The 27,213-nt window shown below is 38.9% G+C and overlaps 1 protein-coding gene across 1 annotated transcript in view; it reads left to right on the top strand.

Moving 5' to 3' along the window:
- Window positions 1-27,213, top strand: part of not (ubiquitin carboxyl-terminal hydrolase nonstop) — a 269,611-nt gene that overhangs the window by 140,331 nt on the left and 102,067 nt on the right. Inside the window, exons 6-8 of the mRNA XM_090375042.1 lie at window positions 1,516-1,663; window positions 15,443-15,545; window positions 26,932-27,014. Of these exons, the coding sequence (XP_090231168.1) occupies window positions 1,516-1,663; window positions 15,443-15,545; window positions 26,932-27,014 (334 nt within the window). The remainder of the gene's footprint in view (window positions 1-1,515; window positions 1,664-15,442; window positions 15,546-26,931; window positions 27,015-27,213) is intronic.

Raw genomic sequence — 27,213 nt, 5'->3', positions numbered from 1 at the left:
ATGCTGTGAGTTGAATATGCACTTCAGCTATGCTGTGTTATATGCTCATGTGTGCTCAGAATGATGGAAGACATTTTGAAACTGTACTATTGTAAATAACCTAAAAGATCCTTCTATTAATTAGTTTTTTGTTTACCATCAGGCAAATTTAATAACAGAAAATTTTATTTTTATCAAAATTTGAATTTTTTTGGCTTATCCTGTATAACAAGAAAAGTAAACTTTCCACTCAGTTTGGGTGTTATATTTTGAATATTTAAATTTGTTTTCTTAAGTCAGATGTTAAATATAATACTGAAACATTTATATTTTAAATGTATATATGTTTAAATTGAAAATTTGAGGAATTATCTGAAATAATTTTGAGAATATTGTTCAAAATAAATGAATCTTTTAACAATTTTTTTTTAATTAATGATAATTAAATAAGTAGATAATTTTAGTGTTCCTTTGTTTGAACCTAATTAACCATATTTATTGATGGTACAAATATGGGCTGGTGGTCAATGATGTAATGAGAGTATGCTGTTCCAACAAGACCTTGATAAATTATGCGGATGAGTGAAAGTGGCAGTTGAGGTTTAACGTTGATAAGTGCCCGGTACTGTATTTAGGTGGCGTATAATCCCAGAACATACCATTTAAGTGGTACCAAACTCAAGATAGTGAGAATGAAAAAGAACTAGAAATAATTATACAGTTCTCCAGGCAGTGCAGACAGGCTACTGAGACAGTTCATGGGATTCTGTCCATGATATACAGGAATTTTGCCAGAAGGTGGTGATTAATTCATTGTTTGTTTGTTTGGGAATTTTTTAGGTGCATGGGCATCTATGGCCATAGTGCGCCATTAATTCATTGTAAAAGGCAACAGTTGACTTTCATCTTCAATACTGCATACAGGTTTGGAAGTCTCATTTTATGAAGGGTGTACACGTGTAGGTGTAGTGAACAGCAAAACGATTAGCCCGGAGCACAAAAGGACACTTACTAAGAAAGACCCAAGTTCTCTAAATTGCAGCATATGGAAACTGGAAATCTGTAAGGCAATCTGATCAAATTTTTAAGGCATTAAATGGATTGAATAAACTAAATGTGATGACAATCTTTGTCATTTCTGAATGTATATGCAAGGGCATATAAATTTACATGGGAAAAGGATGGTTGCAGGATAGATGTGCAGAAATTTACCTTTGGACAGAGTGCAATCGATTGTTAGAATAAGCTTCCACTCTGCTATTATGGAAGTGAGTAATTTGAATAACTTTAAAGGATTGGACAAATTATTATAAAGGATAGGCAAATGAAGTGGATTTTTCTTTTAATGGCTGATGGTGTAAGCTTACATCAGGGAGGCAAGGCAAAATGATACTTCCCTTTATCATTTTGCTACTCTTAATACTAAAATTAACCGCAACCATATTTAGAAAAATTAACTTGTTAATTTGATTTCTTAAACATATAAGAATAAATACTGACTGTTTATGAATTACAACAGAGTTATTTAATTCTTAGTTCTACTCAGGGAAAAGTACCCCACACATTCCATATCGTTTACTTCATTTGGTATGGACACATGCAAGGCATTTAGCTGGTTATGAGCAGCAGGATGCTCATGAGTTTTTTATTGCAACACTGGATGTGCTTCATCGACACTGTAAAGGTATAGTATGCTCTGTGTATCAATTGGTTGGTTGGTTGTCTGTTGGTTTTTGTTTTAACTTTTTTTAAAGTTGTGTGTGTGTGTGTGTGTGTGTGTGGGTGTATGTGTGGGATTTCATAAATAATATTAAATACTACATCTGCAATAAGGCCTCTGAGGTTGGATTATTCATACTACCAATTTTAAACACACACACCAACCGTTTATGACTGGTTGAATAATGAAATAAAATGATAGAAAAGACTGTAAAATAATATTTACAAAAATCTTTTAATCATTATCAAAAAACTAAACTATAACAAAAGTAAAATAAGTAAATAAGTTAAAATGCATTAAAATATAAATATAAAAGCGATAAAAAGACGATAAAAAACACTAGAGCTTTCGGAGGTGTCTTCCTCCTTCCTCAGTAATAGTGAGACTTAAATGACACATCCTTAAATACCAGGTTCACGGCACACGTGGATGACCAGGCGCATACTCAGCATTCCTTTCACTTGTACCGGAAGTGGACTGGACACGTGGAAAATTAAAACGTTTGTCTCTTGTTAAAACCACCGCCTCAAAAAGGGGGTGAAGCCTAACTCCCCTGTCTGTTTATACTATTGTTACCAGAGGATCCAATCCACAGACTTTCCAGCCACTTGCGGTCCCAGAATCTATGTGCCCGGTCAAGGATGACAGCGTTGTCGGGGGAGATCTGGTGTTGTTTTTCCCAATAGTGCTCGGCAATGGCGGATTTATTGAGCTCTGCGGTCCGTATCGCTCGTGAATGTTCTCCCAGACGGTCCTTGAGACGCCGTCCTGTCTCCCCCACGTAACATTCCCCACAATCCGGGCATGTGATCTCATACACGACCCCACTACTAGAATCCCTAGTAACGGGGTCTTTGACCTGTGACACTACTGTGTGCAACCTCCGGCCCGGAAGCTGCACACAGCGTGTCTGAAAGTCGCGAAGCATCCTCGCAATGCGATCTGACAGGCCCGGATAGTAGGGAACATACACTGTGGTAAGCGGTACAGGCGGAACTACCCGATTGGGCTCTTCCTCTCTGTTGTATTCATCAATGACCCTCTGGGGGTAACCGCACCTCATAAGATCCATCGTGATTTGCCTAATTTCCTTCTCCCCCTCCTCAGGGGTACTGCAATGCGTTCTCACCCTACCCAAAAGTGCTCTGGCCACACTATTTTTATGTTGGACTGTCTGTGCCGTTCTATAATGTGTGTACTGGCCCCTACACATTGGTTTCCTATAAACCTTAGTTCTAAGTCTGGGGCCTTCCCTATATACCATTATGTCCAGAAATGGACATAATGGTATATAGGGAAGATAATATCTTATAGATAATATAAGGTATATAGATAATATCTTACTCCGAAACAGAAGAAAGCACTAGAAGAACTTAAACGGGACGAAGATATTATAATCCTACCAGCAGATAAAGGCAGATCAACTGTGATATTAAACAAAGAAGATTACCACAAGAAAGCGTTAGACTTATTAGGTGATAATTGTACTTATAAGATTGTTCACAGAAACCCCTTGGCTAGCTTAGAACAGCGTGTAAATAAGATGCTACTTTCCTGGCTAAAGATGGAAAAGATTCCAAAGGACAAGTATTGGTCCATGCATGCAACAGGGTGTCGACTGCCCAGATTTTATGGGTTACCTAAGACACACAAGGAGAATGTTCCATTACGGCCCATAGTTTCCTTCATTGGTATGCTTTATCTAAATATCTGGCGCAGCTGATTTCCCCGGTTGTGGGGCGGTCTGCGTTGGTCATCGGAGACAGTGCGGAATTTGTGAACTTTGTAAGGAGTCAAGAAATAGGGGAGGACGAGATGATGATGTCATTAGATGTTATATCATTATTTACTTGTATCCCCATAGCACATGGGGTAGAATGTGTAAGGTTGGCTTTACAAAAGGATAATACTTTAAGTGCTAGTTCCCACCTAAACATAGAAGATATATGTGGTGCTGTTGAATTATGTCTTTCTAGTACAGCCTTGGTTTTCCAAGGAGTGATGTATAAACAGGTTCACGGTACAGCCATGGGTTCTCCAATCAGCACCATTGTTGCAAATCTGGCTATGGAGGAATTTGAGAATAGGGTTTTCGCAAGATTGGAGTTCCCTATGCGTAAGTGGAAACGATATGTTGATGACACGTTTACTATTGTAAGGAAGGGGAGAGAGGAAGATGTGGTCTCGTTTCTCAATGGTTTCTCTCCCTTCATAAAATTTACCTCGGAGGTAGAAATAGATGGTACCCTCCCATTTCTGGACATAATGGTATATAGGGAAGGCCCCAGACTTAGAACTAAGGTTTATAGGAAACCAATGTGTAGGGGCCAGTACACACATTATAGGACAGCACAGACTGTCCAACATAAAAATAGTGTGGCCAGAGCACTTTTGGGTAGGGTGAGAACGCATTGCAGTACCCCTGAGGAGGGGGAGAAGGAAATTAGGCAAATCACGACGGATCTTATGAGGTGCGGTTACCCCCAGAGGGTCATTGATGAATACAACAGAGAGGAAGAGCCCAATCGGGTAGTTCCGCCTGTACCGCTTACCACAGTGTATGTTCCCTACTATCCGGGCCTGTCAGATCGCATTGCGAGGATGCTTCGCGACTTTCAGACACGCTGTGTGCAGCTTCCGGGCCGGAGGTTGCACACAGTAGTGTCACAGGTCAAAGACCCCGTTACTAGGGATTCTAGTAGTGGGGTCGTGTATGAGATCACATGCCCGGATTGTGGGGAATGTTACGTGGGGGAGACAGGACGGCGTCTCAAGGACCGTCTGGGAGAACATTCACGAGCGATACGGACCGCAGAGCTCAATAAATCAGCCATTGCCGAGCACTATTGGGAAAAACAACACAAGATCTCCCCCGACAACGCTGTCATCCTTGACCGGGCACATAGATTCTGGGACTGCAAGTGGCTGGAAAGTCTGTGGATTGGATCCTCTGGTAACAATAGTATAAACAGACAGGGGAGTTAGGCTTCACCCCCTTTTTGAGGCGGTGGTTTTGACAAGAGACAAACGTTTTAATTTTCCACGTGTCCAGTCCACTTCCGGTACAAGTGAAAGGAATGCTGAGTATGCGCCTGGTCATCCACGTGTGCCGTGAACCTGGTATTTAAGGATGTGTCATTTAAGTCTCACTATTACTGAGGAAGGAGGAAGACACCTCCGAAAGCTCTAGTGTTTTTTATCGTCTTTTTATCGCTTTTATATTTATATTTTAATGCATTTTAACTTATTTACTTATTTTACTTTTGTTATAGTTTAGTTTTTTGTAATGATTAAAAGTTTTTTGTAAATATTATTTTACAGTCTTTTCTATCATTTTATTTCATTATTCAACCAGTCATAAACGGTTGGTGTGTGTGTTTAAAATTGGTAGTATTAAATACTACATTCAATTTTTTAATTGTTCAAAAAATAACACCAAATAATATTCCATTACTGTGCCTTTTTAATACTACAATAGAGGTAGGATAATCTGGCTTTGCAGTGCCATGACAGTGTTGGCTTATTAGATACTCCAGTTTATTTAACATTTATCTAAAAATGTGTATAAATAAATAAATGTAAATAAGTAATCTGAAATTTTTGTTATGTTCTTTACTGTATGCTGTTTATTTTACTTTCATATAGCTTTATTTTATGTAATAAAATAACAAAAATATGTAATAATTAGTTTTCTTTGAAATTTAAAGCTTTAGCTACTAGCATTCATTCATAGTTTCATTTGTGAGTTGTTTTGCCCAGAAGGTCATGAATGATGCTGTGTACACTATTCAGCTCTTTGGCAATGTTGCTTAGTTTAATCCATCTGTCTTTTCTGAATAAGGCATCTTTATGACAAACATTTGTCATCTGTGGTGGATGTGCTGGCAGAGTTGAACCTCCATGTTTCTACTCTTCTTGAATATCTGTCTTGGCACAAGCAAAGGCATTGCATTAAACCTTTTTATGTGACTTGACATTTTGCCTGTATACATCTGCCAGAGACTTTATGACAGTATAGTGGTTTTCCATTTTTTAGTTGTTTGGAGAGGCCTGAGTTCGAGTACCATTAATGGCTGGAGGAATTTCTAAAGACCTCTTCAATCGAGGCTATGGTGGGTTAATCTCAGGTAGAGGGAGTGGGATTCACCCCACCCATGAGATATTCCAGACTTTTTCATCCCACACGACATGCAAAATCAGGCTCTGAGCACACACACTTGTACAGAGTGGTGCAGTATGGTCCAAGTTGCTGATTCACCTAAAATCCAAAAAAAAAAACCACCACATCCATTAGTTTGTCAATGAATTTTTGCCAGTATAGAACCCTTAATGTACTGAGATTGAATTGTGCTGGCCACCTCTGTTTAATAGTGTCAGTCCCACCATCTTATGGTTGTAGTTGGAAACAGACAATATATGTGCTCCCTTTACTTGTTCAAACCTTTCTGCAAAATACATTTTTTCATGTGCAGTGTGCTGCACATGAAATATTGCCATTGCCTTATACAAGGGGATAATCACCTCCTTATCTCTGCTAGAAAAATTCCTGTATATCATTTACAAGACACCATGAGCTATTCCTGCAGACCGTCTGCACTACTCAGAAAACTTCATATCTGCCTGCACAATTACCCCCAGTTCCTTTTCATTCTCTACCACTCTGTGTAGTACCACACAGTTGATACATTACTATGGGGTTACTGCTTCCCATATATAGTACTTTGCATTTGTAAATGTTAAACTACAGTTGCCACCTCTCAGCCCATCTGCTCAACTTTTCTAGATCCTGTTGTTGCAACAGTGTACTGTCATTAGTGTCATTAACAACCCTGCCAACCTTCGTATCGTCTGCAAACTTGGACGTTAAGCCTCATATACCATCATCAATATCATTAATAAATACAGAAAACAACAATGGACCTAACACTGAACCCTGGGGGACTCCACTAATAACAATAGTCCATGTAGGACAGTGTCCATTGATTACCACTCTCTGTCTTCTCCCACTCAACCATCCCTTTATCCATAACAGCAATTTGCCTCCAATGCCACACTGCTCTAATTTGTGCAGCAGTCTTCCATGTGCAACAGTATCAAAAGCCTTTCTAAGATCCAAATATATGATATCAAAGTTAATCCCTGCATCCAGTTCCTTTGTGACCACATCATAGTATTCAATCAAATTGGTCAGGCAAGACTTTCCCTTAACAAACTCATGCTGTGTCCGAGCTATAACTGAAGTCTTGTCTAGATGATCCTGTAATGCTTCAACCAGTACCTCCATTAATTTCCCAGAAGTTAAACTAATAGGTCTGTAATTACCTGTGTCTCCCCTTGATCCTCCTTTGTGGATTGGGGTCACATTTGCACATCTCCAGTCTATGGGTATCTCCTCCGAGTCCAAGGACCTTCAAATTTTACCTTCAAATTCTGAAGTCTTTCATGAAAACGGTGCAATTGTGGCTAGACAAGTGGATGTTACACCTTAATAATGTGTTGATTCACACTGTGTTACCACTGAGGAATTTCTGACAGAAAAATAGATTCTCGGATTGAAATTCTTTCTGCTTCCTAATTTGGGTTCATCACACTTTTTTCTATTCGAAACTTAACTGAAAACGACATTTTGGGTGCTTTTCAAAAATTGCTCCAAAATGTGCCCAATTCAGTGAAGGCCTATGCCGTGGGTACTTAAAAGGTCAACATTTTTGAAAAAGTAAAAATTTTACTTTTGCAAAAGCAAATATTTCAAAATGTATTTTTTTTAAAAAAATTGATATTCCAACTTAAATGGTCCACTTGTTAGCCATTTTGAAAAGAAATAAGTTATACTTCAGTACCAAAATCACTTAGAGGGGCTTAAAGGGGAACAGCATTCTGTGTGTTATCAGAACTCAGTCTAAAACACTGATAAATCCAATATCTTTCTATTTCAGAAGATTTAGGAGAAGTCCAGTTGGCCTGCCTCCCTAAAATCCACTCATGCACACCTTCTCGATGGTAAGCCCTGTTACTTCACTTAGGTGGCAACAAATGTGTAGAGTGGTTCTCTTCAAGACTCCTGGTCAGCGTGAAGAGGAAAAGACCAAACCCTCCAGCACAACGAAACAAATGGCCCTCAGTTCCCAGCGGCTTTCACTCCCCCTCTTATGGTAGTGAGAGGATCAGAGTGGAAGCAGAGGGTGCTAAGAATCTCTGGGTACGATCAGGCTGCCATGCACGGAAACTGAACTTGGCCTGTTACAACGTAAGATCACTCATCGGTGAAGACAGGATACTAGAGCTGGAAAAGGAATTAGAAAATGTAAATTGGAATATCATCGGTTTGGCTGAAACAAGAAGAAGAAATGAATCACTTATAAGTTTATCAAATGGAAATCAATGGAAACAGTGAAAGGAGTGAAGGTGGAGTTGGCTTTCTGATCCATATAGATATGGAAAACAACATTTTGGAATTCAAAAGTACATCACCAAGGGTGTCAAGACTACTACTCAGGATTTCTAAGAGGTATAAGCTAAAGGTTATAATGATCTATGCACCTACATCGAGCCACGATGATGAAGATGTTGAAGAAATGCACACCGAAATTGAGAGTCTTCTAGATGAACAGAAAACTCACTACACTATCATTATGGGAGACTTCAATGCTAAGGTTGGAAAGAGACAAAACAGCGCAGAAAGGGGAACTATAGGAAATTTTGGAATTGACGAAAGAAATGAAAGAGGTGAAAGACTTGTGGAATTTGCGGAATCTAGAGGAATGTCAGTAATGAACCCTTTTTTTAAGAAAAGGGTAAACAGAAAGTGGACATGGAAGAGTCCAAATGGATTAACAACTAATGAAATCGACTTCATTCTCACTAACAGAAGATATATTGTGAATGATGTTACCGTCCTGAATAAGGTAAATGTCGGAAGTGATCACAGAATGGTAAGATGTACACTTGATATAGGAAAGGAAAGGAAAAAACTGGCTGGAATAAATAATTTTTTTTTTTTTTTTTTTTATGAAAACCCCAAACACGAAAGGTATCAAAACCTATAGTACTTAGTACCGTGCATGGGTTGAAGGAGAAGTATGAGGGGAGGGGGATGCCGGAAACTTTGCTCTAGAGACTAAACATGGGTTTCACCACTTCAAGCCTCCAATAAGCAAAGTGGTGGTATTTCACCGGTTGATGAAAGTCATCTACCACCTATACAAAGGTCTTTGAGATAACAGAGGAGGAGAAAAGGCAGTATGTACTGGAACTTAAGAACAAGTTTGAGCTTCTGCAGACTGCTCAGGGCCAAGATATCGACGAGGAATACCAAAACTTTCTGAAAGTTATAAAGCCCAAGAAACCTATAGGGAAAAAGAAATCCAAAGAAGAAAAAATCAGTCAAGAAACACTTGTCATGATGAACTGAAGATGACAAATGAAGAGCAAGAAAAACACTGACAGGGAGAAAATTGAGTGTACTGAGTTATGCAAAGCCATTAGAAAAAGACTCAGAGAGGACATAAGAAAATTTAACACAAGAAAAGTAGAACAAGCATTAAGGAAAAACAAAGATTTAAATCAGCAGTCATGAGCAGTAATACAGAAAGACAAATGGCACTGAAACTGAAGAATAGCAATGGTGTACTTATGAATAGCAGAGAAGGCATAATTCAAATAGCAGAAGACTACTATAAAGAGTTATACAAGGAGTGAGGGAATGATGCCAGCAGTGGGGAAGATGGATCGCAAATTAATAATACATAAAACATACCTGATATCCTCCTTCCTGATGAGGTAGAACATGCGTTGAAGAAAATGAAGAATCAGAAAGCTCCTGGGGAAGATGAAGTTACTGTAGAGCTGTTAAAATTGGGAGGAAGAGACATGATATTAAAAACTAGCAAGACTCTTCACAAAGTACATTAGAAAAGGTGTGGCACCTAAGGAGTGGAATAATGCAATCATAGAAAGGAGATAAATCAGAAATTGGAAATTATAGACCAATTAGCTTGTTATTCCACATCTACAAGTTGTTCACAATGGTCATTACTAACAGATTAGAAAGAATACTTGATGAGAATCAACTGAAAGAGCAAGCTGGCTTTAGGACAGGATTCTCAACTATGGATCACCTTCACGTAATATCACAGCTAATGGAGAAAGCAAATGAATATAAAACACCATTATGCCTGGCATTTGTGGATTATGAAAAGGCATTTGAATCCATACAGCATAAGGCAATGTTTCGGGCACTGGAAAGACAAGGCATAGATACTCCAGATACTCCATAGCAATAAAAAGTACTGAAGCCTATAACAGCTACAAGGTGATGTGTAATAGAGCCACAGAAAAGGTTCGACAGGCAAAGGCAGTTTATGAGAAATCACTAGCACACAGAGCAAAGAGGGGGGATAAAGAATTCTTCACATATATAAATGCCAAGAAGAGCAGGACAAACCAGATCGGACCTTTACGTAAGGGAAAGGGGATAGTAATAAATACACCAGCTGCCGTTGCAGATGAACTCAACAGTTATTTTGCATCGATATTTACAAATGAAAAGCCTTTTGTGGAAATGGGAAATTGTGGGAGCGAAGTTAAAAAAAAATGTAATTAATGATATTGAAATTTCGCAAGATTATTTAATGAAAAAACTTTCAAGCCTACAGACCAGTAAGGCTCCTGGAGTTGATGGAATATACCCTATAATCTTGAGAGAGGCGGCAAGCGAGTGCATTGAACCACTGAGGCTGGTTATGCGAGCATCACTAGACTCTGGGGAGATTCCCTTGGATTGGAAAAGTGCAAATGTATCTCCCATACATAAGGGTGGCTCTAAAAGTGAAGTGGGAAATTATCGACCTGTCAGTCTGACTTCAGTAGTAGGGAAAATCATGGAGGCAATGATCAAGGGTGGAATTCAGGATCATTTGGATCGAATTGAAATTCTCAAGGATACTCAGCATGGTTTTGTAAAGGGAAAATCATGTTTAACAAATCTGGTTCGCTATTTCGAAAGGGTCACTCACGAGCTGGATTTAGGGAATAATTTCGACATTGTTTATTTAGATTTCAGCAAAGCTTTTGACTCAGTCCCACATGAGCGGTTGCTTTATAAGCTGGAACAGGTTGGAATCACTGGGAAAATCCTTAGATGGATAGCAGGATGGCTTCAGGGCAGGAGGCAGAGGGTTGTGATAAATGGCTATTCCTCAGATTGGGTTGATGTAAGAAGTGGGGTTCCCCAAGGATCAGTATTAGGACCACTGTTGTTTTTAATTTTCATAAACGACATTGATGAAGGGATAGAGGGCGTGATGTCTAAATTTGCAGATGATGTTAAAATTGGTAGAGTAGTTAATGATCACTGTCAAGCTGAGCTTCTTCAGAGAGACCTAGATAGACTTCAAGAATGGTCAGAAAAATGGCAGCTGTGCTTTAATCCAACAAAGTGTAAGGTATTACACCTGGGAAACAGTAATCCCAAAATAACTTATTCACTTGGTGGAGTTCAACTAAACCCAGTACTGGAGGAAAGGGACTTGGGTGTTACGATACGGTCAGACATGAAATTCTCTGAGCATTGTAAACAGGTTGCAAGGAAGGCCCATGGTGTCCTATCGATGATCTCTCGAACTTTTGCAAGTAGAGATAGGGACGTGATAATCCCAATATATAAGGCTTATGTTAGACCACACTTGGAATACTGTGTTCAAGTATGGAGACCGCATCTAAAGAAAGACATCGAGCTTCTTGAAAGGGTGCAAAGAAGGGTAACTCGCCTTGTGAGATCGGCAAAAGGGCGTCCTTATGAAGAAAGACTTCGAATATGTGGGTTGCAGAGTTTGGAAACTAGACACCTTAGAGGAGATTTGATTGAAGTGTTTAAGGCTCTGAGAGGCATCAGTAAAATGAATGAGGACAAAATTTTCAAGATTATAAATGATGCTAGAACTAGGGGACATAAATTCAAGTTACGGGGGGAAATGTTTAGATTGGACTGCAGGAAGTTTTATTTTAGCCAGCGAGTTATAAATTATTGGAATAAGTTGCCTTCATGGGTGGTAGAAGCCGACAGTTTGGGGAAATTCAAAGGTCATCTGGATAGTACTTTCGGGTAAGGGAAGCGCATAGGATGATAGGATTAATTTCCTTTTTATTTATTTTTTATTTCATTTTATTATTTTTATTTATTTATTAATTATTATTATTTATTTATTTATTTAATTTTTGTTTTTATGATTGTTTTGTTCGGATTTTTTTTTTTTTTTTTTTTTGGCTGGTGCAGCATAAGCCATAGGCTTTCTTGCACCATGCGGCCGTTACTAATACTAATACTAATACTAATATTATGATTTTGAAGAAAATAAATGAGAATGCTACCTCCTTTATTAGACTAGACAAAGACAGTAATAAATTTAAAATTGAGAAAGGAGTTTGACAAGGAGACACAATATCTCCGAAGTTGTTCACTGCTGCCCTTGAGGAAGCTTTCAGAAGATTAGACTGGTAGCAGAAAGGAGTCAATGTGAATGGAGAGTACCTAAACCATTTACGATTTGCAGATGACATTGTGGTCATAAGCCACGATCCCAAAGAATTAGAGGAAAATCTTAATCAGTTATGCAGATTTAGTAAGGATTTTGGACTAAAGATGAATATGGCTAAAACAAAAGTAATGATGAACAAGTATGCCACAGAAAGGGAAATAATGATTGAAGGAGCAGTAATTGAAAAGGTGGAGTCATATACTTATCTGGGACAAGTCATTAAGCTGTAATAATGATAAATGGCTGGAAGTCAAGAGAAGAATAAATTTTGGATGGACAGCATTCAGAAAATATAGTTACATACTGAGGAGCAATATCCCAATTTGTCTGAAACGTAAAATAATGAACCAATGTATACTCCCCACCATGACTTATGGAAGTGAAACTTGAGCACTTGCCAAAAGAATGGAAGAGAAACTGAGAACTACACAGTGAAGAATGGAACAAATTATATTGGGAACCAGACTGTTAGATAAGAAGAGAAACACATGGATTAGGCAGAAAACTCAAGTAAGGACATTCTTATCAAAACTAAAGAACTAAAATGGTCTTGGGCAGGACACATAGCTCGAAGACATGATGACTGATGGACTAAGAAAATAACAGAATGGTACCCAAGAGGAGCTGAGAGAAAACCTGGAAGACAACAACGGAGATGGACAGATGAAATTCATGAGTTTGTGGGTAGTAAATGAATGGCCATTGCACAAAACAGAAGGAACTGGAAAGTTGCTGGAGAGGCCTTCATCCTGAAGTGGATTGAAAATGGCTGATAATGACCAAAATCACTTATGTATAAATTCATAAAATTCTTAAATGAATCATACACAAGTTTAAACTTTGCAGTGTGCAGCTTAAAAAAAGTTGCTTGATATTTGTCCTCTCTTTCTTGTATGTGCTCTTTAAGACTAGTGATGGTCTTAGAAACCATCACTGGTCTTAGTTTCATAGGATGTCACAGAAATCACATGGTAATAGCAGATTTTTCAAAATTTGGAGCATCATGATTAGGTGGGCCCAGATATTGGCAGTAAACCTCGGCATCTCTTATGAAATGAATCTATGTCAATCTGAAATACAGGGTGATTCACTACCAGTGCAACAAACTTGCAGGAGGTGTAGGGGGCACAAAGACGAATCGGAATCACATAGCATTGCAGGGTCCGAAATGCCTTCGTCATGCGGTAGAGGACTTTGAACGGGAGGTGTCGCGTGAACAGCGATCCTGCTGTTCGCATTTGCGAACCGTTTCTGTTGAAGAAGCCAAGTAGCAAAAGTCCTCCGGAGTGGATAATCTGCAGGTTCCAATGATTGGACGCGTTTCAGATGGTATGAACTCATTTGGTTTGTTGACAGTATCCTCCATACAGTGGATTGGGAAATACCCAATCGTTGGCCTATCGCTCGAGTACTCATACTCGGATTGCCTTCTGCAAGACGTAGGACATTCTCCTCATTGTCTGGTGTCCTCGTCGTTCGCTCTCGATTCATGGTACCTCTCGTGAAACAACCAGTCTCGCGTAACCTTCTGTGCATACGTGTGAAAATCGTATGATGAGGAGCACGCCTGTGCGTGAAATGTTCCTGGTACAAGTGCAGAGCAGCGCACCCGTTACAGTCCGCATCTCCATACGCGAGGTGCATGTCGGCCAGTTCAACGTTTGAATACTCGTCCATCCTACTGCCTCGGGAACCGGTTCACAATGGGATCGCTGTTCACGCGACCTCCCATTCGACATCCTCTACCGCATGACGAAGGCATTTCAGACCCTGGAATGCTATGTGATTCCGATTCGTCTTTGTGCCCTCTACACCTCCTGCAAGTTTGTCGCACTGGTAGTGAATCACCCTGTATACACTGATGAGCCAAAACATTATGACCACCTACCTAATATGATGTTGGTCCTCCCTGTGCAGCCAAAACAGCTCATACCCGGCGTGGCATGGATGCTACAAGATTTCTAAATGTTTGTGGTATCTGGTACCAACACAACCAGCAGATCTTTTAACTCCTGTAAGGTCTGTGGTTGAGACACTGCAGATTGGAGTTGCTGCTCCAACACAAACCACAGATGATGGGATTGATGTCTGGGGAATTTGGAGGCCAGGACAATACTTGGAAGTCTTCCTCATGTTCCGCCAACTAGTCTCAAACAATCTGGGCAGTGTGGCATGGCGCATTATCCTGCTGAAAGACGGCACTGCCAGAGGGGATGACCGTTGCCACGAAAGGGTGTACCTGGTCAGCAATGATGTTTAGGTATGTGGTAGACATACCTAAACATCATTGCTGACTAGGTAGACATCAGGTTGCCTGGAACAGGGATGACTGGACCCAGGGTATCCCAGCAGAACATCGCCCAAATGACACCACAGCCACCGGCTTGTTTTTGTTCCATGGTGCATCCGGGCATCATCACTTCCCCAGGTAAACGATGCACATGTACCCGGCTGTCCACAACAGGAAAGGTGATTCATCGGACCAGACGACCTTCTTCCAATCACTCAAGGTCCAGTTTCGATGCTTGCATGCCCATTGTAGGCACTGTCACCGGTGAACCGTGGTTAAGCATGTGCACTCAGGGTAGCCTGTGGCTATGCAGCCCCATTTTCAGCAGGGTTTGATGTACTGTGTATTGCGACACATTACTCCCATCACCAGCATTCCAATTACCAGCGAGTTGCACCACAGTTGCCACGTACCATCCGGGAGAGCCTTCGCTCACATCGATGAGGCATGGTTGTCCAGCACCTTGCCGGCGGTTCGTGGGTTCCTCCTCCTCAGACCACTTTTGGTAGGTACTAACCATGGCTGACCGTGAGCACCCCACCAGCTGTGCCATTTCGGATATGCTCTGAACCCAGTTGTCTGGCCATTACAATTTGGCCTTTGTCAAACTTGCTTAAGTCCGCTGTCTTTCCCATCTGAAGAACAAGAGTAACACTGATTGACGGAGCTTAGTATCATGTGTTTTTCCTACCATATCTTGACCCATGCACATGCTGTAGTTCACCTGCAGTTGCTTTGATTTGCATAACGACCGGTTGGTCATAATGTTTTGGCTCATCGATGTATTTTGAGGTAGTATTCTGTATATTTCCACACATTATTATGGAAATATTAATGGTTTTGTGGGTGTCTACCTGGTGGGACACCCCTGTACTTTTTACAATAAAGTTGTATCTAATAATTCTTTTTATTTCTCAGGTACCAATGGACTGTCTAGTAGTAATCCTCATCATTGTAACTGTATCATTGACCAGATATTTACTGGAGGATTACAATCTGATGTTATATGTCAAGCTTGCAAGTAAGCATAAAATACATGTATAGCTAATTTGTAGTTGCATTTTTGATTTGACACTAAAAATATGGATTTTAAACTAAAAATTTTTTTTAATATGTGATGAATTAAATTAATTTAATTCAAGTAGTTTTATTCCTTAACCAGATTGAATTGATATAACAAACATTAAACTGCTCTAAAAAACTATCTGTATATTTCAGGTAATGCAAATACTGTATATTTAAATGCATTGTGGCTGAAAGTGTTTTTTTTAATGAACCTCTTTTGTCCAGTAGCAACAACAGTTGGTTATAGCCCATAACGGAGTTAACATTGGCTAATTCTCATGGAGTGAGGGAAATAAAGCATTCTAATGCTAATCTTAACTAATCAAAACTCGTTACTGTGTGTGTGTGTGTGTGTGTGTGTGTGTGTGTGTGTGTGTGTGTGTGTGTGTGTGTGTGTGTGTGTGTGTGTGTGTTCTTTACAAATTGTACATTTAATAAGGATAATCAGTTTATTTCTAGATATGAATGAATCTTGTCTTTTTTTTCCCACCTAGATTTCATGAGTTTTGGTTTCTTAGGGATCTTCCTGGATTTAATCTGGATCTGTGCAGTTTTAGGATTTGCCTAATCTATATGTTCTTTTCTAAGTCTAGTACATAGATAAGTTTTAAAAAATATTGCATCTTTTTTTTTTTTTAGTTATTTTCTTTCTTAACTTGATTTTAAACTTTAACAGAAAGTGTTAATGCATTAAAGCATTTTTTTTTGTTTTTGTTTTTCAGTTATAATAAGTTATTATAATAAGAGAATGGCACTTTCTTTTCAATGGTGGTAAATTTCAGTAACTGAAAGATAATGTTAACAGAGGAATCTGCATTTTTTTCCTCCTGATTATTTCCTTTGATGTACACTAATTTTGAGATGATTAGCTTAATTCAAACTAAAGATAAGGTACAGTGTGCATCATTAAAACTAAAAATTGCGGCGGCCAATTTCTTACTTTTTCATGCAATTTAGGCTACATCTCCTTTATGAGCTTTCTTAGCATTTCAATATGAGAATTAGCTATTCATTTTCCTTTCTTCATAAGGTCTCACATTCCTTAAGGTTGTTTCTTCAGTCATTGTTATATTTTTAGAGGGAGAACAGATTGTTTGAGAGAGTTAGCTATGGATGGTACATCAAGAATGATACATTTTTGGCTCTGAAATAAATCAGAGCACTTTTTGCTAAATTTTCATTATATAGTATAAATGACACTGGTCTGTGTTCCAAATGAGATTTATTATCACTGACTACAAATCTAGAAAGTTGATAATAATAACATTGAACAGGGTCAGGCATAACACAAGAATTATTCTAGCCTTCACAGGTAACACAGTGATTATGACCGTTGTTCCTGCACACTGTGTGGAAAAGACCTGGGTTCAAATTCTCTCTTGATGAGAAGAATTTTTATGGCCTTCTTTTTACACTGTGGCTTGGTTGGTCACTTTTGGGTAAGCATTGCAAGTATTGTCCAGATTTAGGTAGTCTGGGAGACTGATGCACCATTTTAGTAAAGGCACTAAAAATAACATTGGGGAGGGGGATTCCTAGACCAACAGTAATTGCCTAGTAATATAACCTTGGAGCTCCTGGAGCAGCTGTGCCACTGCATCTTGGTAAATCTGACCTTGATTACAAGGCTTCTTCTTCTACTGTAGACTCTGGTTATTCATCCTCGTCCTCATTTATCCCTTCTCCTTTTGTTCTTTGGAGGAACCTTCCTGCATATACATTTCCTGAAAACAAGAACCCTGCAGGAATTCAAGTCTAATATTACCAAGTATTTCCGTCCTTTCAGCCTTCAATCTGTACGCTGTACTAAAGTACTATAGGTTCTTATACATTTTGTATTTGCAATTTTCATAAAAAATCAATAAAATACAAGTGGTTTATTGACATTATATATATATATTTTTTTTTTTTTTTTTTTTTTATCTTACTTTATTGGTGAACAAATGTTGAAATGAAAGAGCAAATATTAGTGAAATAACAGTTCAAATTTTTAAGCTTACTTAAATTAATTAATTATGCAAACATATTTATGTTCATTTTCCATCTCTCAAGAGTCATTTCAATTTTCAGCTGTCAAAGCCTGTGCTTATGCCTATAAGAGATGGCACCATAATCTGTGAGTTGAACTAAATTGCTAATGTCATTTTATACAAATAGAATCACCAAACGGTGAATCTGCTATGTTTCTAAAACTTAAGGACACCTATTTTGTGACTTGCTGGTCACTTGTCAAATGGCTGGTCTGTATTAGCAAATGTTTGTCAATCTGTGAATAGTGTATCAAATCTAAGTAAGCAGAAAACCAGTTAATGAAAGAAAAACTTCCAATTAAGCATCCAACTTTTAATTACATCAGCCAGTTTATTTTAATGCCTGCATTGAAATATATCCCATACAAACTTTATTATTTTGCTGTATAGCATTAGCAGAGGCATATGATGCAAGAAACCAAGCTTATATAGCATCAGCCAAAAAAAAGAAAAAAAACTTCTCATTTCACCCATCCATTTTCTCCAAAAGATTGTCCACTTCTTCCTTGAATTTATTTAAGCTATCAACTTCCACAACAGATGGAAGTTTGTTCCAGCAGTCAACTACCCGCTGTTAAAGGCAAATTTGTTCTACAGTTGTCTTTCCTCAATTTGAATTTATGCCCCCTCAGGTTCATAATCTGAGCAAGAGGAAGAATCCCATTAGCATTGAGCCTGCTCAAACCATTCAAGGCCTTATACACTTCAATCAGATTACCTTGCACGTAGTCTCTAGACTACGATTTGCAGAAATGAAGCCTTCCTTCATAAGAGCACCCCTTTGTTCCCCTCACCAATCTTGTTGCCCTTCTCTGTTCCTGCTCAAGCAACTCTACATCCTTCCTAAAATGAGGCCTACAGAACTGTAGGCCTCATTTTACTCAAGGTGTGGCCTGACCATTGCCTTATACAAGGGGATAATCACCTCGTTATTCCTGCTAGCAAAATTCCTGTATATTATTGACAAGAACCCATGACTTGCTCTGGCAGCCTGTCTGCACTGCTCAGAAAACTTCATATCTGACTGCACAGTTACCCCAGGTCATTTTCATTTTCCACTACTCTTCAGTGTAGTAACACAGTTGGTACGTTTCTCTGGGGTTATTGCTAGCCATATGCAGTACTTTCCTTTGTCAATGTTAAACTTCAGTTGCAACTCTTCAGCCCATTTGGCCAACTTTTCTAGATCCTGTTGCAGTAGTATACTGTCATTAACATCCCTGCCACCCTTTATATCATCTGAAACCTGATATTAAGCCTGATATATCATCATTGATAAATATACAAAACAACAGTGGGCCCAACATTGAACTCGGGGAGACTCCACTAATAATATTAGTCCACGAAGAGCAGTGTCCATTGATTACCACTCTCTGTCTTCTCCCACTCAACCATCCTTTTTGTCCAGTCGCAACTTACCCCTAATGTCATACTGCTCCAATTTATATAGTAGTCTTCCATGTGCAACAGTATCAAAAGCTTTCATGAAATCCAAGTATATGATAGGAAAATTATTTTTTGCTTCCACTTCCTTTGTGATCACATCATACTATCCAATCAAATTGGTCATACAAGACCAATTAACACACCCCTTAACAAACCCATGCTGTGTCTGAATCATAATTTAGACAAGACTGAACTGCAGTCTTGTGTAAATTATGCTGCATTAATTCTTTAACCAGTGACTGCATTATTTTCCCTAGAACAGAAGTTAGTTTAACCGGTCTATAATTACTCATGGCACCATTTGTGAATTGGAGATACATTTGCATATCTCTTGTCCTTGGGGACCTCCCCTGAGTCCAAGGAAGCTGTCATAATTATAGCTAAGGGTTTGCTTACTTCTTTTGCCACCTCCTTTAATATAACTGGATAGATCTCATCCACCCCAGGTGCCTTTCTTATGTGTAACTTTAAGAATTTCTCCTCCACTTTGCTCTCAGTTATTACAAAATTATTTAGCTTTCCATTAGAGTTTAAGAAGCTTCTGTTCTCCACTTCTCTACAGAATTCCTCATGTGTGAATATAGATGCAGAATACTCATTCAGTTTATCAGATATCTGAGCAGGATTATCAACAGTCAAACCATTGATATCAAGTGGACCAGTCGATTCATCCCCTTTCTTCTAGAGTTTATATAAGTAAAGAAAAAAGTCTTTGCATCCTTTGCCAAAGATTTCTCTTAATCTGTCTTCACTTCCTTTGTGACTTGTTTATAGACTAACTTATGTCTAGCATAGGCTTCTGTGTTGCCTGATAATTTATGTGACCCATGCATTTTTCTTTTCTGCCGTGAGTCTTATCTGACATCCATTTAGGCCTAATCCTTGAACAGTATTTCTTAGTTTATATGAAAAGCCTAGAAGCCTCCAAGATTATTTTCTTGAATGCTTTACATTTAGAATTTGCTGTTGGTAGCATCATCAGTTAGTCTGACTATATAGAATTTACAAACTGTTTGAGACCACTGTAGTCACCTTTACAAAAGCAAAAACCCTTCTCTTCACCCCTGATGGTAGTTACATCTTTAAGTAAATCCCACATTAGTATACTGTGATCACTGCCACTTAGTGGTTCCTTTATCTGCAAATTCTTAATGCATGAATAATCACTACTGATAATCAGATCAAGAGTATTACTCCCTCTGGGAGGCACCTCCGTAGTCAGGTGGGAAGAAGCAGCAGTGCGTAGCACACGCCTCTTGATGAGACCGGGGTTCTAGCCTATCACCACCAAGTACGGAGGATACGGAAAGGTCAGGGAATGACCACCGCACCGGAGCAATATGGCCTTAGTTGCTAATGCTCCTAAAAACCAAATAACAACATAACAACTCCCTCTGGTTGCCCTTCGAACATGTTGCTGTAGAAAACAATCCTCCAATAAATCCACAAAATCTTGCTAGAATGCGAGTGGCCAACTCACAAGTTCCAGTCAATATCTGGAAAGTTAAAATCCCCCATTATAAGACATTTTGATTTACTGGTTCACTCTTTTTCTCATTGCACTGTCCACCCATGTCAACTGGATGCACTGACTTAGATTTTATGTGTTTCTTAACTAACAGTATAACCCTCCTCCCTTCCTATCCTGTCAGGGCGCCTCTCTTGCCAGGTGGGCAGGAGCAGCCGTGCATAGCACATGCTTCTTGATTAGACCAGGGTTCGAGCCCGTGACCACCAAATACGGAGGATGTGGAAAGGTCAGGGAATGACCACCGCATATCCCCGGAGCAATATGGCCTTAGTTGCTAATGCTCCTAAAAACCACAACAACAACATTCCTATCCTGTCTATCCTTTCCATACACATTGTACTCCCCAAATTCAAATTCTGTATTCCTTGGTAGGCAATGGAGCTGTGAAGATCAGTAAGTTGTAATATCAATTAATAACAGAATAAGAACAATTACCTCTATTTTCTGTAGAATGCTTCATTGTAACCGTTCTCCAAAAATTTAAATGAATGTGAAAATAAAAACGATCTTGAATGAATTCTAAACAACCGAAGACACATAAATGATCCAATATACCCGGAATTGAAGGTCAAGGAGCTGCAATCCAACTCCAAAATACAGTAAACAACAAATAAATATCTACAACTGAAAGAAGACATTTTGTCCATTTATGAAACAAGTGAGAAAACGATTACGGAAATAACATTATTTAGAATTTACTTTCCTTAAGCTGACAGTGCTTTTTGACTAGTGTCTTTATCACAGGATAGTAAAATCTGAACTGCACATTGGAATTTAAAGAAAAGAGATTAGTTGAAATCTTTGTGCATGCGCAAAAGGACCAGGAATCTGAGATGGGATAGGGATGACGGACATTAATAATTTCGGTGTTTGATTTCAAGGGTCTCTGCAATTAGTAACTTGGTGTAATTATGTTGAACGTTAAGTATTTTAGCTTTGTTAAATAGAAAAGTGCAGCCTGCATTGATTTCATGGAAGGCTACTTTGGAATCAGAAGCATGGGAAGCAAGGACCGATGCCGAATGTTGCTTAACCTTGATATCGCGTTTACAGCGTATAGAGCCTTGGTATGATGAATCACAATCTTTGCAAGATCTGTTATAAACCTATGTATGGTTATATGCATAACATAGCTTTGCAGCTTATGGGTGGCTCTGTGGAACTGATCTTGTGGAATCCTGTGTAACTCCCTCATCACACTGCTAGGAATTTCTGAAATGCTGTCAAAATGCTGCCACTTCAGGTGAGATTTTGGGGAACAGAAAATAATCAGCAGGTGCCAAATGTGGAAAAGACTGGGGATTGTGAAGCACTGTAATGCCGTTCTGTGCAAGAAACTGCTCGACAGTGGTTTCGTTGCATGAAGGTGCATTGTCGTGAAGCAAGAACCACTCACCTGACTTGACCATCATCATCATCAGCCATTTTTAATCCACTGCAGGATGTAGGCCTCTCCAGTAACTTTCCAGTTCCTTCTGTTGTCACTTCAGCCAAGGATAAAGCTGACCTGCTAGCATCCCATTTTTCTTCCAGCTCATGTATTAATGATCTTGGTAAAACACCTCCCACCATTCGTAACACGCTCCATTCAGTGCCTCCTGTGGTCTTCCATCAAAAGGATGTCAGAAGGATTTTGATGAATCTTGATGCTAAGAAAGCTCCAGGTCCTGATGGTATTTCTCCACTCGTTCTCAAAACCTGTGCTCCTGAACTTACTCCTATTCTTTGCCGCCTTTTTTCACTTTCTTATTCCAAAGGTGTTTTTCCTTCTGCTTGGAAATTTGCTCATATCCAGCCAGTTCCTAAAAAGGGTGACAAATCCCTCCCATCCAATTATCGTCCCATTGCAATTACTTCTACTCTTTCTAAAGTAATGGAGAAATCAATTAACTGCCAACTCTTAAACTACCTAGAAACCTTCCGTCTGATCAACGATCGCCAGTATGGATTCCGTCAGTGTCGATCCACTGGTGATATTCTGGCTTATGTTACCCATTTATGGACTAATTCAATGGAAAGGTTCGGTGAAACACAAGTAGTTGCTCTTGACATCTCAAAGGCTTTTGATCGTGTTTGGCATAAAGGTCTTCTAAACAAGCTTCCATCTTATGGTTTGCCAACTGTTTTTAGTAATTGGTTATTCAGTTTTCTCTCTGATCGCTCACTGAGGGTGATGGTAGATGGCTCTCTGTCTTCTAACTTCTCCACTAATGCCGGTGTCCCCCAAGGTTCAGTTCTTTCCCCCACTCTTTTCCTCTTGTATATCAATGACCTTCTTCCATTGACTGGAAATCCTATCCATAGTTTTGCCGATGATAGCACATTGCATTCAACATTCCATTTTGAGAAACCTTGTCCAGCTCAATCAGCTTCAAGTTCTCGAAAATCTGCTGCCAATTCCTTAAATGCTGATCTTCAGGTAATTCTCCAGTGGGGCAAAGACAACATAGTTGATTTCAACCCTTCTAAAACTCAATCTTGTCTTATATCTCGCAAAAAGGATTCTTCTGCTCCTATGCTTATCTTTAGTGACACTCCGATTTCTAGGCAAAATGATATATCTCTTTTGGGGATTACCCTGACTTCTAATCTCTCTTGGCACAAGCACATTACAAATATTGCTTCCTCTGCATCTAAAAAACTTGGTTTTCTCTTTCGCTCTCGGTGTTACTTTTCTCCCAAACAGCTGCTCAATCTGTATAAATCGCAAATCCGCCCTGCCATGGAATATTGTTCCCACATCTGGGGTGGTGCCCCCAAAACCTCTCTCAAGCTTCTTGATTCCATTCAGAAGAGGGCAGTTAGGTTAATTAATGATTCATCTCTAACAGAGTCTCTCCACTCGCTTTCTCATAGACGCACTGTTTCTGCTGCATGCCTCTTCTACAGATACTTCCATGGGCACTGTTCTTCTGAATTGGCTTCTATAATTCCCGCTGTCTCTTTCAAAACAGTCCGAACACGTGCCGCCACCAGCCAACATCCATTTACTGTCCAACTTCAAACCCACAGAACCAACTTTTCATCTTCCTCATTTTTTCATTCAACTGCCATTTTCTGGAACAACCTTCCTTCATACGTATTTCCTGAAAATTACAATCTACAGAAGTTCAAGTCCAATATCAACAAATATCTTCTTTCGTCTGCTCAACCTCCAACCCAAGCACGGTACTAAGTACTATAGGTTATAATACCTCTCGTGTTTGGGGTTGTCATAAAAAAAAAAAAAAAAAAAAGGTATTTTCCATTCACAATGACTCCTTTCTGCGACCAGTCTAATCTTCTGAAAGCTTCCTCAAGGGTAGCAGTAAACAACTTCAGAGATATTGTGTCTTCTTGTCGATCTCCTTTCTCAATTTTAAATTTGTCATGTCTTTTTTGCCTTGCCTTGTCTTTCCAGTGCCCAAAACATTGCCTTATGCTGTATGGAGTCAAATGCCTTTTCAGGGGCTCACACCTCGTGAGTACGGGCTTGACACACCCGGGGTCCTGAGCTGGATATCATCATTCCTTTCTTTCTTGGTGATTCCATTCTACTTTTGAGACTCTCTCTCTCTCTCTCTCTCTCTCTCTCTCTCTCTCTCTCTCTCTCTCTCTCTCTCTCTCTCTCTCTCAGGGTAACTCGGGAAATTTTTGGCTGGTGCAGCATAAGCCTCAGGCTTCCTTGCACCATATGACTAATAATAATCCACAAATGCCAAGCATAATGGTGTTTTCTGGCCTAACTTGCTGAATTCTTTTCAACAGTCTGTCTGTCACTGCTCTGTAAAATTCAGAGTTGACTTTCTGTTCTGGTACAAATTCTTTGTACACAGCTCCTTGCCAATCAAAAAAAATTTATCAATGTCATTTTGATTCAAGACTTTTGGAACTGGAGTTTCTTTGTCTTTTTTGCATTAGCATGCATTATTTTTTTTGCATAATATAGAAATCTTTATTGCAATAATAATAATAATGGTAATACAATGGATACATTGCAATAAGCCCTTCACGGCCACAAGGCCAGGGGTTAACAGTGATATTACAATATGTAAGAAAGGAAATTAATAAATTAAATATAAAATACATATATGAACGAATCAAAAGTAAATGGAGCTCAACACTCAAAGTATAACACAATTATAAACATCACAATGAACAAATAATATACAGGTGGAAAATTACAAGGCTCGTTGGTAAGCCATCTTCATGTCGCATTTTTGGATTGCGGCGTTAAGGCGAGCTTCAAGGAGCAGAATCAGGGACGGGGAAGTACAATTTAAGGATGCGGCGTCTATACTCCTTATCACTAGAAAACTTATTAAGGTCAGCATCCAAAGACTGGGCACATGGAAGTAGCTGATATGGCAGAAACCTATCGGATAGGTGGAGACGGCTGAGATGTGGGCATAGAGCTGGAGTCGCTCTGAGGGAAGGCTGAGGGACTCTCCAAGAGCACAGGTCCCAGAATGATGGTGCCGAGATCTTTCCAGTAATCATTTTTACAGTTGTGGTAAGGCATTTCACCTTAATCAGCGTGGGAAGCCTGTGAATTTTTATCAAACTGGCCATTTCAGTTGTCCTTAACCGTGGAGGAAGTTTATGTTTGTTTATGACCCATTTTAAGAGCCAAAACTCAGTAGAAAAGAGTGGTCGAATTGTGCTAGGGGCGGCAGATACCCATACTTCTGCAGCATATAGAAGCGGAGAGTATACCGTGCTTTTTATATATCTTCTGGTGATTGTTACTTCATTAATGTAATGCAAATGCTGTTTGGCCATCCATCGGAGTCGAGCTGCCTGGGTGAGCAGCTTTTCCATGTGGTTACCAAAGCAGAGCTTAGGATCAAAAACAACCCCCAAATCAGTATGTTTCTTGACGATGGGAATAGGGGAATTGCATAGTATTGGCTGAATATAGGAAGGCGTTTTCTTTAACGAGAATATCATAAATTCAGACTTTTCTGGATTTATTTTTAGTCCAAACTGGTTGAGGTAGTTTGCAAATTCCAGAAGTATATTGTTAATTGATGCTGTTATCACAAGAAGATCATCATGTGGAGAAATCAGTGTGAGGAGCTTCATATCATCAGCATAGCATAGAGTATCATGCCTGGACTCAACAAGCGGCGAGATGAGCGCTGTAAATAAGAGGCCGGATAAGATATATTTCCTATTTCCCTGATAATAGCTGCCTCTGTGGGACCAGCACTTTCTGTCTCAGTGAATGCTGCCATGCTGTCTGATGCACAATCATGACTGTGGGTTCAAGCATTGAGCTGGCAGTTGAATGCTTGCTGGTTTCCTCATTTTATTTCTCTGAGGACAGCTGTCATATTTACTCATCAGAATGCTGAATTTACATTTAATCTTCTCACATGCTTTACCATGGGAACACACCAAGGCATCCCTCTTTGTCTGTATCATGTGTTGCTACAGATAAATTTGCAAACAAGCAGTAAGTAGTGCTGAATAAAGCCATATTATTCATTGCACTACTTTGCTGCATTAAGTGGTAAATTGTATGAAGTAGTGCCTTGTTGAATTATGAAGTAGTGCATTATTGAATTGTGACCTATGAAGTAATGTGCTGAATGCATTAATGCATTCAGTGCACTACTTCAACATATTAATTTCTTAAGTGGTAGCAATGCTGCCACTTAATAAAATTAATGAATTGACTAGCACTGGAAGTTTTTTATGATCCTAGAACTGATTCTACAGCTTTTTATTGTGGCTTAAAAGTACTTGATATGAATATCAGTTCACAGGGGAGGACCATATATGCATTCAAAATGAGTGGCATTCTATTATTTAAATCATTTGTGAGCAGGTATTGAATTGTTCTGACAGTTACATCTTTAGAGAAGTTAATGTTTTTTTAGTATCTGAGGAGTTACACGCATTAATTGCCACAATAATTTCACACCACTGTTTAGAATCATGCATGAAAGTAGGAATTATTTGAATTTCTCTAGTTTATTTTACTTATCTTCTTTTGAATTACTGTAAACAAATCTGCACACAAAACCTTTTTTTGACCTGAAATATAATGCTCTTTCTTCCTCTTCCAAGTAATGGAAGAGGAAGTTAGCAGGAATTGTTTGCTCACATGACTTTAAAACTTTCCTTGAGAAGTAGAGGAATGGGGAGCAAAGATAAAATATAAAAATTCTAACCAGGTGTTCTCAGTTATAATAATAGATTATTTTTAGTCTGTGTTGTTGATAATTACAAATTTTTGATGAACTGAACATTGGTTTAATGTGGCTGGTTTCATATTTTATATACTGAGTACATATGATTGTTGAGGTTTAGTAATTTATTATTAAAATATATATATTTTTAATTTACAGGGCAGTATCTACTACTATAGATCCATTCTGGGATATTTCTCTAGATTTAGGTTCTAGTTCTCATCTTCAATCTTCCACTTCAGGTGATCAAGCAGAAATCTGCTGCTTTCTATAATTTTACTTTTTTTTTTTTAATGATACAATGATCATGTTGAACAACTACAGGAAATTTAAAGCAACAGAATTTGTGTCCATATTCTTAGTATAGCTATGCAATTTTTCTCTCATGTACTAGTTTTTTATAAATAATGGAGCCCTTCACAAGACTTTTGTGTGAAATGG

Source organism: Mastigoproctus giganteus, chromosome 6 (genome assembly GCF_048544385.1).
Source record: "Mastigoproctus giganteus isolate SK-2022 chromosome 6, ASM4854438v1, whole genome shotgun sequence".
In the NCBI taxonomy this organism is placed as follows: domain Eukaryota; kingdom Metazoa; phylum Arthropoda; class Arachnida; order Uropygi; family Thelyphonidae; genus Mastigoproctus; species Mastigoproctus giganteus.
Note: the sequence above shows the minus strand (reverse complement) of the source record. Positions and strands in the feature narration are given on the sequence as shown.